This window comes from Cherax quadricarinatus, chromosome 3 (genome assembly GCF_038502225.1).
Source record: "Cherax quadricarinatus isolate ZL_2023a chromosome 3, ASM3850222v1, whole genome shotgun sequence".
NCBI classification, from domain to species: domain Eukaryota; kingdom Metazoa; phylum Arthropoda; class Malacostraca; order Decapoda; family Parastacidae; genus Cherax; species Cherax quadricarinatus.
This window is the reverse complement of record NC_091294.1, coordinates 32,576,515-32,588,351: the sequence shown is the minus strand read 5'-3', so window position 1 is coordinate 32,588,351 and position 11,837 is coordinate 32,576,515. Positions and strand designations below refer to the sequence as shown.

The window sequence follows — 11,837 nt, the reverse complement described above, 5'->3', positions numbered from 1 at the left end:
GGTAAGGCTAGTACACCAAACGGGGATTAGAATGAAATTAGCTCAGAGGCACCCACACCACCATATGTCCTCGGATCAAGGTAAAACACCTAGCTCTGCTGGGTGCTTGATTCTTGTAGGATTGCGTGGTCCTGTGGGTTAGAGCATCATGTGATTTTCGCTCACCATGAGGCGGGCCAAAACGACATGGGTTCGAATCCTAGGCTAGTCGCAGTGTTGTTATTGATATATATATATATATATATATATATATATATATATATATATATATATATATATATATATATATATATATATATATATATATATATATATATATATATATATGTCGTGCCGAATATGTAAAACTGGTCAATTAGTAAGAACTCATTTAAAATTAAGCACTTTCCAAAATTTTCTCTTATACGTTTAAAGATATATTTTTTTCATTAATGTTGATGCAAAAATTTATAATTTTGCACCTAAAGGAACTTAGAAAACTTACCTAACCTTATTATAACAAGAACAATTTATTTTAGCCTAACCCAACTAAATATATTTTATTTTTATTTACAATAATTTAGTACTAAACAAACACAGTGAAATATATTTTTTTCGTTAGGTTCAGAATGATTTTGGCGAAATTATTGCATACACAAATTTTCATTTGTCCTATATGGCAAGATTAACGTTGCTATTTAAGCCAAGATCGCAAGTTCTGCCTATTCGGCACGACATATATATATATATATTATATATATATACTAGGTAGTAGGTTGGTAGACAGCAACCACCCAGGGAGGTACTACCGTCCTGCCAAGTGAGTGTGAAACGAAAGCCTGTAATTGTTTTACATGATGGTAGGATTGCTGGTGTCTTTTGTGTGTCTCATAAATATGCAAGATTTCAGGTACGTCTTGCTACTTCTACTGACACTTAGGTCACACTACACATACATGTACACGTTTATTTATACACACTCATCTGAGTTTTCTTTGATTTTATCTTAATAGTTCTTGATCTTATTACTTTTCCTTTTATATCCATGGGGAAGTGGAATAAGAATCTTTCCTCCGTATGCCATGCGTGTTGTAAAAGTCAATTAAAATGCCGGGAACAATAGGCTAGTAACAACTTTTCCTGTAATAATTACTAAAAAGAATAAGAAGAAAACTGTCAAAGTGGGAAGTCTGAATGTGTGTGGATGTTGTGCAAATGATAAGAAAGAGATGATTGTGGATGTTACGAATGAGAAGAAGCTGGATGTTCTGGTTTTAAGTGAAACAAAGCTGAAGGGGGTGGGAGAGTTTCAGTGGAGAGGAATAAATGGGATTAGGTCAGGGGTTTCAAATAGAGTTAGAGCTAAAGAAGGAGTAGCAATAATGTTGAAGGATAAGCTATGGCAGGAAAAGAGGGAGTATAAATGTATAAATTCAAGGATTATGTGGAGTAAAATAAAGATTGGATGTGAAAAGTGGGTTATAGTAAGCGTATATGCACCTGGAGAAGAGAGAGGTGTAGAGGAGAGACAGAGAAATTTTGGGAAATATTGAGTGAATGCATGGGGAGTTTTGAACCAAGTGAGAGTAATGGTGGTTGGAGATTTCAATGCTAAAGTGGGCAAAAATGTTGTGGAGGGAGTAGTAGGTAAATGTGGGTTGCCAGGGGTAAATGAAAATGGGGAGCCTTTAATTGAGCTATGTGTAGAAAGAGGTTTGGTAATAAGTAATACATATTTTATGAAGAAGAGGATAAATAAATATACAAGGTATGATATACCACATAATGAAAGTAGTTTGTTAGATTATGTATTGGTGGATAAAAGGTTGATGGGTAGGCTCAGGGATGTACACGTTTATAGAGGGGCAACTGATATATCGGATCATTATTTAGTTGTAGCTACAGTTAGAGTAAGAGGTAGATGGGAAAAGAGGAAAATGGCAACAACAAGCAAGAGGGAGGTGAAAGTGTATAAACTAAGGGAGGAGGAAGTTCTGGTGAGATATAAGTAACTATTGGCAGAAAGGTGGGCTGGTGCAAGTATGAGTAGAGGGGGGGTTGAACAGGGTTGGAATAGCTTTAAAAATGCAGTATTAGAATGTGGGGCAGAAGTTTGTGGTTATAGGAGGGTGGGTGCAGGAGGAAAGAGGAGTGATTGGTGGAATGATGAAGTAAAGGGTGTGATAAAAGAGAAAAAGTTAGCTTATGAGAGGTTTTTACAAAGCAGAAGTGTAAAAAGAAGAGTAGAGTAGATGGAGAGTAAAAGAAAGATGAAGAGTGGTGAGAGAGTGCAAAAGGAGAGCAGATGATAGGGTGGGAGAGGCACAGTCAGGAAATTTTAATGAAAATAAGAAAAAATTTTGAAGTGAGTTAAACAAGTTAAGAAGGCCTAGAGAACGAATGTATTTGTCAGTTAAAAACAGAGTTGGGGAGTTAGTAGATGGGGAGATGGAGATTTTGGGTAGATGGCGAGAATATTTTGAGGAACTTTTAAATGTCGACGAAGAAAGGGAAGCAAAAATTTCATGCACTGGCCAGGGAGGTATACCATCTTTTAGGAGAGAAGAAGAACAGGATGTGAGTGTGGGAGAGGTGCGTGAGGCATTACGTAGAATGAAACGGGGTAAAGTAGCTAGAGGAATAAGTTTACTGAGTATACAAGGAAAAGTGTACGGTAGGGTTATAATTGAAAGAATTAGAGGTAAGACAGAATGTAGGATTGCAGATGAGCAAGGAGGTTTTAGAGAGGGTAGGGGATGTGTAGGTCAAGTGTTTACATTGAAGCATATATGTGAACAATATTTAGATGAAGGTAGGGAAGTTTTTATTGCATTTATGGATTTAGAAAAGGCATATGATAGAGTGGATAGGGGAGCAATGTGGCAGGTGTTGCAAGTATATGGAATAGGTGGTAAGTTACTAAATGGTGTAAAGAGTTTTTATGAGGATAGTGAGGCTCAGGTTAGGGTGTGTAGAAGAGAGGGAGACTACTTCCAGGTAAAAGTAGGTCTTAGACAGGGATGTGTAATGTCACCATGGTTGTTTAATATATTTATAGATGGGGTTGTAAAAGAAGTAAATGCTAGGGTGTTCGGGAGAGGGGTGGGATTAAATTATGGGGAATAAAATACGAAATGGGAATTAACACAGTTACTTTTTGCTGATGATACTGTGCTTATGGGAGACTCTAAAGAAAAGTTGCAAAGGTTAGTGGATGAGTTTGGGAGTGTGTAAAGGTAGAAAGTTGAAAGTGAACATAGAAAAGAGTAAGGTGAAGAGGGTATCAAAAGATTTAGATAAAGAAAAATTGGATATCAAATTGGGGAGGAGGAGTATGGAAGAAGTGAATGTTTTCAGAGTTGACGTGTCGGTGGATGAATTTATGAAGGATGAGGTTAATCATAGAATTGATGAGGGAAAAATGGTGAGTGGTGCATTGAGGTATATGTGGAGACAAAAAAAAACGTTATCTATGGAGGCAAAGAAGGGAATGTATGAAAGTACAGTAGTACCAACACTCTTATATGGGTGTGAAGCTTGGGTTGTAAATGCTGCTGCGAGGAGGCGGTTGGAGGCAGTGGAGATGTCCTGTCTAAGGGCAATGTGTGGTGCAAATATTATGCAGAAAATTCGGAGTGTGGAAAATAGGAGGTGTGTAGTTAATAAAATTATTAGTCAGAGGGCTGAAGAGGGGTTGTTGAGGTGGTTTGGTCATTTAGAGAGAATGGCTCAAAGCAAAATGACATGGAGAGCGTATAAATCTGTAGGGGAAGGAAGGCGGAATAGGGGTCGTCCTCGAAAAGGTTGGAAGGAAGGGGTAAAGGTTTTGTGGGAGAGGGGCTTGGACTTCCAGCAGGCGTGCATGAGCGTGTTCGATAGGAGTGAATGGAGACGAATGGCATTTGGGACCTGATGATCTGTTGTAGTGTGAACAGGGTAATATTTAGTGAAAGGATTCGGGGAAACCGGTTTTTTTATAAGCCGGACTTGAGTCCTGGAAATGGGAAGTACAATGCCTGCACTCTAAAGGAGGGGTTCGGGATATTAGCAGTTTGGAGGGATATGTTGTGTATCTTTATGCGTACATGCTTCTAAACGGTTGTGTTCTGAGCACCTCTGCAAAAACAGTGATTATGTGTGAGTGAGGTGAAAGTGTTGAATGATGAAAGTATTTTCTCTTTGGGGATTTTCTTTCTTTTTGGGTCACACTGCCTCTTTTTGGGTCACACTGCCTCGGTGGGAGACGGCCGACTTGTTAAATATATATATATATATATATATATATATATATATATATATATATATATATATATATATATATATATATATGTGTGTGTGTGTGTGTGTGTGTGTGTGTGTGTGTGTGTGTGTGTGTGTGTGTGTGTGTACTCACCTAGTTGAGGTTGCAGGGGTCGAGTCCAAGCTCCTGACCCCGCCTCTTCACTGGTTGCTACTGGGCCCTCTCTCTCCCTGTTCCATGAGCTTTATTAAACCTCGTCTTAAAACTACAATAATAATAATATCTTTATTTACTGCAAGTACATGTACAAGGTATACAGGCCTAGCTGACAACAATGACATATTACTACATAGAAAGCCCCTTGTTATGCTCCGCATGTCGGGCAAATTAGGTCAGTGTCCCAGACCAGTCGACTAATACCCAGGCACCTAGGTGGAAAGAAACACGCCCAATGTTTCTACTCTGGCTGGGAATCGAACCCAGGCCCTCACCGTGCAAAGCAAGAGCGTTAGCCACCAGGCCACCAGAGCTCCGTGCTGGTTCCCGCCTCCACTACGTCACTTTCTATGCTATTCCACTGCCTGACAACTCTATGACTGAAGAAATACTTCCTAACATCCCTTTGACTCATCTGTCTTTGTCTACCATGTCTATTCCACGCAGTATTTTATATGTCGTTATCATGTCTCCCCTGACCCTCCTGTCCTCCAGTGTCGTCAGGCCGATTTCCCTTAACTTTTCTTCATAGGACATTCCCCTTAGCTCTGGAACTAACCTTGTCGCAAACCTTTGCACTTTCTCTAATTTCTTGATGTGCTTGATCAAGTGCGGGTTCCAAACAGGTGCTGCATACTCCAGTATGGGCCTGACATACACGGTGTATAGTGCCTTGAACGATTCCTTACTAAGGTATCGGAACGCTGTTCTCAGGTTTGCCAGGCGCCCATATGCTGCAGCAGTTATCTGGTTGATGGGTGCTTCCGGAGACATGCTCGGTGTTATACTCGCCCCAAGATCTTTCTCCTCGAGCGAGGTTTGCAGTCTTTGACCACCTAGCCTATACTCCGTCTGCGGTCTTCTGTGCCCTTCCCCGATCTTCATGACTTAGCATTTGGCGGGGTTAAATTCGAGAAGCCAGTTGCTGGACCAGGTGTTCAGTCTGTCCAGGTCTCTTTGAAGTCCTGCCTGATCCTCATCTGATTTAATTCTCTTCATTAACTTCACATCATCTGTGAACAGGGACACTTCTGAGTCTAACCCTTCCATCATGTCGTTCACATATACCAAAAATAGCACTGGTCCTAGGACCGACCCTTGTGTAACCCCGCTCGTCACAGGTGCCCACTGTGATACCTCATCACGTACCATGACTCGTTGTTGCCTCCCTGTCAGGTATTCTCTGATCCATTTCAGTGCCCTTCCTGTTATATGCACCTGATCCTCTAGCTTCTGCACTAATCTCTTGTGAGGAACTGTGTCAAAGGCCTTCTTGCAGTCCAAGAAGATGCAATCAACCCACCTCTCTCTCTCGTGTCTTACTTTTGTTACTTTATCATGAAACTCCAGAAGGTTTGTGACACAGGATTTGCCTTCCATGAATCCGTGCTGGTTGGCGTTTATACTCTTGTTCCGTTCCAGGTGCTCCACCACTCTCCTCCTGATAATCTTCTCCATAACTTTGCATACTATACACGTCAGTGACACAGGTCTATAATTTAGTGCCTCTTTTCTGTCTCCATTTTTAAAAATGGGAACTACATTTGCCGTCTTCCATACCTCAGGTAGTTGCCCAGTTTCCAGGGATATGTTGAAGATTTTGGTAAGTGGCACACACAGTATATCCGCTCCCTCTCTAAGGACCCACAGGGAGATGTTGTCCGGTCCCATTGCCTTTGAGGTATCGATGTGTGTGTGTGTGTGTGTGTACTCATCTAATTATGGTTGCAGGGGTCGAGACTCAGCTCCTGGCCCTGTACCATGTGTGTATGTGTTTGTGTGTGTGCCCACCTATTTGTGGTTGCAGGGATCCAGCCGCAGCTCCTGGCCCAGCCTATTCACTGGTCACTACTTAGTCCACTCTCTCCCTGCTCCTATTATAGTATTTCATTTTAATGCAATGTATGGATCCTACCTCCGCTACCTCAGTTTCAAGATAGTTCCATTTCCTCGCAACTCTGTGACTGAAAAAATACTTCCTAACATCCCTGTGACTCATTTGAGTTTTCAACTTCCAGTTGAGTTTTCCACTTCCAGTTGAGTTTTCAACTTCCAGAAGTTTTCAACTTCTAATTTCTTGGCATGCTTGACCATGTGCGGGTTCCATGCTAGTGCTGCATACTTCAATATGAGCCTGACATACACGGTGTACAGTCTTGAACGATTCCTTATTCAAGTGTTGAAATGCTATTCTTAGGTTTGCCAGGCACCATATGCTGGAGCAGTTATTTGGTTGATGTGTGCCTCTGGAGATGTGTTCGGTATTATACTCACCCCAAGATCTTTTTCTTTGAGTGAGGTTTGCAGTCTTTGGTCCCCTAGCCTGTACTCTGTCTGCAGTCTCTGTTGCTCTTCCCCAATCTTCCTGACTTTGCACTTGGTGGGGTTAAACTTCAGGAGACAGTTGATGGACCAGGCTTACAGCCTGTCCAGATCCCTTTGTAGTCCTATCTACTCTCATCTACTTGAATTCTCCGAATTAGCTTCACATCGTCTACAAACAGGGACACCTGTGCATCTATCACTTCATGTCATTCACATATACCAGAAACAGCACCGGCCCTAGGACTAACCCTTGTGGAACTCTGGCCGTCACAGAGGCCCCCGCTGACATCTCGTCACGTACCATCGCTCGTTTCCTTTCTGTCAGGTATTCTCTGATCCAGTGGAGTGACTTTCCTGTTATTTCTGCCTGCTCCTTCAGTTTTTGCACTAATCTGTTGTGCAGAACTGTATAGAAAGCCTTCTTGCAGTCCAAGGAAATGCTGTCTACCCACCCCTCTCTTTCTCTCCTGCCTTACTTGTGTCGCCTTGTCGTAAAAGTCCGGTTGATCTGTAACACAGGATTTCACCTCCCTGAAACCGTGCTGGTTATCGTGTAAAAGTTCATTCCTTTCTAAGTGCTCTACCAGTCTTTTCCTGATAAGCTTCTCCATGACAGCATACTATACATGTCAGTGACACTGGTCTGTAGTTTAATGCTACCTACCTATCTCCTTTCTTAAAGATTGGGACAACATTTGCTGTCTTCCACACCTCAGATAGTTGACTTGTTTTGATAGATATGTTGAAGAGTGTTGTTAGTGGCACACACAATGCCTCTGCTCCCTCTCTCAGGACTCACGGAGAGATACTGTCCGGTCCCACCGCCTTTGAGATATCTAGTTCACTTCGCAGCCTCTTTATTTCCTCGGTTGTGTATAGTGTGTCCAGCAATTGTTGGTGTACCTCTACTGAAAATACTTCCCTACATCTCTCCTCACATACTTCTTTGTCGTTTCTTGTGATCTACCCTCCTTTCTTCCTCACCCTGATTACCTGGTCCTTGACTGTTTTTTTCTCCTGATGTGGCTGTACAACAGCTTTGGGCTAGATTTGGCTTTCGATGCTATATCATTCTCGTATTGTGTGTGTGTGTGTGGGTGTGTACTCACCTAATTGTGGTTGCAGAGGTCGATTCATAGCTCCTGGCCCCACCTCTTCACTGGTCGCTACTAGGTGTATGTGTGTGTGTGTACTCTAGTGAGGGGCTCTTGATCTAAGGAGTTGGGCTTGGATTTCTCTTCCTTGAATTGAACATGTCTTCCCACCCCCAGGCTCTGTTATCACTCCTATGGCTTTAGTCCTTTCCTCTAAACATAATTCTTCTTTTTCTTATTATTGGGAAGAGCACTACGACCCATACGGGTCGTAGTGCACTACAGGCATAGTGTACGTACAGGCGAAGTACGGGTCGTAGTGCTGCATGTATATCTAAACCCTAGTCACTATTTTTGTGTAGTAAATGTATTTAAAAAATCCGACAATTACTCGCAAAAAAATCTCGGCTACCTCGAATCATATAACACAAATCTTCAAATTTGACGTTAAAAATAAGAAGTGGAAAATGAAGCACCCTGTCTTTTACACATATTTCATGTTAATAATTACACATTTACTCTTTTTATATAACTATCTGTTAGTCACCGCTACTTAACAATAAAACATGTATATTACGTGAAGATAAGTCATTCGTTGTTTGACAGATGAGTCAATTTTCCCAGACCGTCACCACTTTAGGGAACAATGCCAGTTTTCTGGATGATATTCATTTCCATTAATATTATTTCACCGTGTATTATATATAACTTCATTTTAAGATTTACTCCTCGATATTCCCCGTGGCGTCTGAATATGGAGGAAAGTCCCTTTGCAGTGTTTTCATCGTATAACATGAGCGGCCATTGATCGAGCGAAGAAATTGATGATGGGAAAATGGCAATGTTGTGGAGCTATGCCCTTGAGAGTTGACGTTGTCGCCTTCCACAAAATATATTAAATACCCTATGAAATACCTCGAAATTAGTTCCCCTTTGCGGGTGGCGGTAATCTTGAAGGACTTGGGTTCCCCGAGAGACTGTGAGAGTTGAACTACTAGAGAGAGGCTAATGAAGGTTTGGAAAAATGTTTGAAAAGTTTTGAATTAGGCGGTGGGTTGGTCTTTGTTATGTGTTTGTGCCGCTAGATGGGAGGTCGGGAGGCGGCAGCGTGGGGCTGGAGGCAGGCTGGCGGCGTTATCTTCTCTTCACCACCCTTCACACACGCCAAATGGGAGCTTACTAGTGAACTATGAGTATGGAAGGATGTGTTCATCTTTCTGAGTTCAAGTCAACGAAAGGAACGCAGCCATTCCGCTTAATCTACAGCTTCTTCGTGTTCTGCACGAGTAAGGCGGCGCGGCAACAGAAGGTGAGGCCCGTCAGCTGATCGGCGGCGAGAAGTCGACCTCCCACTTGTTTTCCGTTTTATTACCAAATTACAATCATCACCTTCATCCTGTGGCCTCCTAGAGGTTAACAACTAACGTGGTAGTGTGGCGGAGGCGTCAGAAACTAGCCAGGTGTTGTTGTTTGTGGTTAAACTAGACGTGTGTGTTTGACAAGATGCTTTGTTTTGGGTGGTGGTGAGCGATCAGCTGAGACGCACGTTGCCACAAGCCGCATTTTCAGAGAAATTTTCCCCAAATTTCGTCACTAACACTCACTTTTGCAATTTTTTTCTTTGCCTTGTGACACAGTTAAGGTCACCCCATTGTGAATTAAAGAATTTCCCCGTTAGGCACGCAAGAGTAAACGGAGGTAGATTATATAAAGCGCAATAGTAGCTTACTGTAATACAGTTTTCATTCATGCCTTATCAGTAAGGTCTTGGCAGGTGAATCATTTGATAAGAAGCCACAACAGGAAGTGCCAAGACGCTGTAATCGATCACATAATACTTGTACTATTAGCTGTAAATTTCCTAATTCACTTATAAAAACCATTATAAATACACAAGGGGCTCTTATTTGCACGCATTATTGTAGGCCTATAAAAGTTTTGCACTTCCATGTGCATTTTTGGTACTGAATAGGTCGACCGAGGCTATGTAATTGATGTGCACGAATTTCTCTTTATTGAACAGTGTTAAAGTTTAGAGTAAGCTTCAGAAACATATTTAACTAGACTAATTATTCAAGATTGGCGACTGTCTTGGGAAGAAATTTGTTCAACATTTTCTTTATTTAAATCAGGACTCTCAGCAATCTTATAAAAATTCCCCTATTTTCATAATGAGAATTCTATCCATCAGTATTTCTGTATTAATATTTAAAACTTTTAAAAATTTAGCCTTGTGTACATGTACTATATTAAAAAATAATCATAAATGTCAAAGGTATTTGGTATATAAATAGCAACAGTTGTATTACTAAAGAAGAGTTGTGATTCATATTTTTCAGTAAGAAAATCTTAAATATAATTTGACTAGCACTCGATAGTTTAGTGATGGAGCAAGTTGAAAGTCTCAATATGGGATATTATAAGAATATTAATGTTTAAATTGATTAAAATATCAAGAAAAATATATATTTAACATCATAAAATAGTATTAGTAGCCAATAATATTTAGGAGATATCTTTATGTATGCATGCATGTACTAATATATATATATATATATATATAATATATATATATATATATATATATATATATATATATATATATATAATATTATTCAAGCAATAAAATCACAAACGGGCAATCTTAACAATGAATAGCAAAGCACATGGGGATGCAAATCTTTAACTGTAGATCTTTCGCGCTCTCGTGCATCGTCAGGAGCTATTCGTTATTGCAAGACAGCAACAGCTAGAAGGGGAAATTATGTATTTTAAATATAAAAATTAAATATCTTATAGAATTTATATAAAATACATATTATATAACATATAAAACACATATTTATATAACATATAAAATATATATTTATATAACATATAAAATATATATTTATATAACATATAAAATATATATTTATATAACATATAAAATATATATTTATATAACATATAAAATATATATTTATATAACATATAAAATATATATTTATATAACATATAAAATATATATTTATATAACATAAAATATATATTTATATAACATAAAATATACATTTATATAACATATAAAATATATATTTATATAACATATAAAATATATATTTATATAACATAAAATATATATTTATATAACATGATATATATATATATATATAGATATATATATATATATATAGATATATATATATATATAGATATATATATATATATATATATATATATATATATATATATATATATATATATATATATATATATATATATATATATATATATATATCAACATCAACATCAACAAGTCGGCCGTCTCCCACCGAGGCAGGGTGACCCAAAAAGAAAATACTTTAATCATCATTTAACACTTTTACCTCACTCACACATAATCACTGTTTTTGCATAGGTGCCCAGAATACAACAGGTTAGAAGTATATACGTATAAAAATACACATATGTATAAAATATAAAAATATGTACAAAAATACTGCCAATATCTCAAACACCTTTAGAGTGCAGGCATTGTACTTCCCATTTCCAGAACTCAAGTCCGGTTATATAAAATAACCGGTTTCCCTGAATCCCTTCACTAAATATTACCCTGCTCACACTCCAACAGCTCATCAGGTCCCGAATACCATTTGTCTCCATTCACTCCTATCTAACATGCTCACGCATGCTTGCTGGAAGTCCAAACCCCTCGCCCACAACCCCTCCTTTACCCCCTCCCTCCAACCTTTTTGAGGGTGACCCCTACCTCGCCTTCCTTCCCCTACAGATTTATACTCTCTCCATGTCATTCTACTTTGATCTGTTCTCTCTAAATGACCAAACCACCTCAACAAACCCTCTTCAGCCCTCTGACTAATACTTTTATTAACTCCACACCTTCTAATTTCCACACTCTGAATTTTCTGCATAATATTAACACCACACATTGCCCTTAGACAGGACATCTCCACTGCCTCCTTGCTGCAGCATTTACAACC

At 39.2% G+C, this 11,837-nt stretch overlaps 1 protein-coding gene across 3 annotated transcripts in view; it reads left to right on the top strand.

Annotated features, from left to right (window-relative positions):
• Positions 1-8,928: 8,928 nt before the first annotated feature.
• The window catches only part of not (ubiquitin carboxyl-terminal hydrolase nonstop), a 48,890-nt gene continuing 45,981 nt past the window's right edge, over positions 8,929-11,837 (top strand). For 2 of the 3 annotated variants that reach the window (XM_070091189.1, XM_070091184.1), the window contains exon 1: positions 8,929-9,163. In XM_070091189.1, the coding sequence (XP_069947290.1) occupies positions 9,044-9,163 (120 nt within the window). In that variant the 5' untranslated portion in view covers positions 8,929-9,043. The other variant, XM_070091195.1, reaches the window with a different exon arrangement.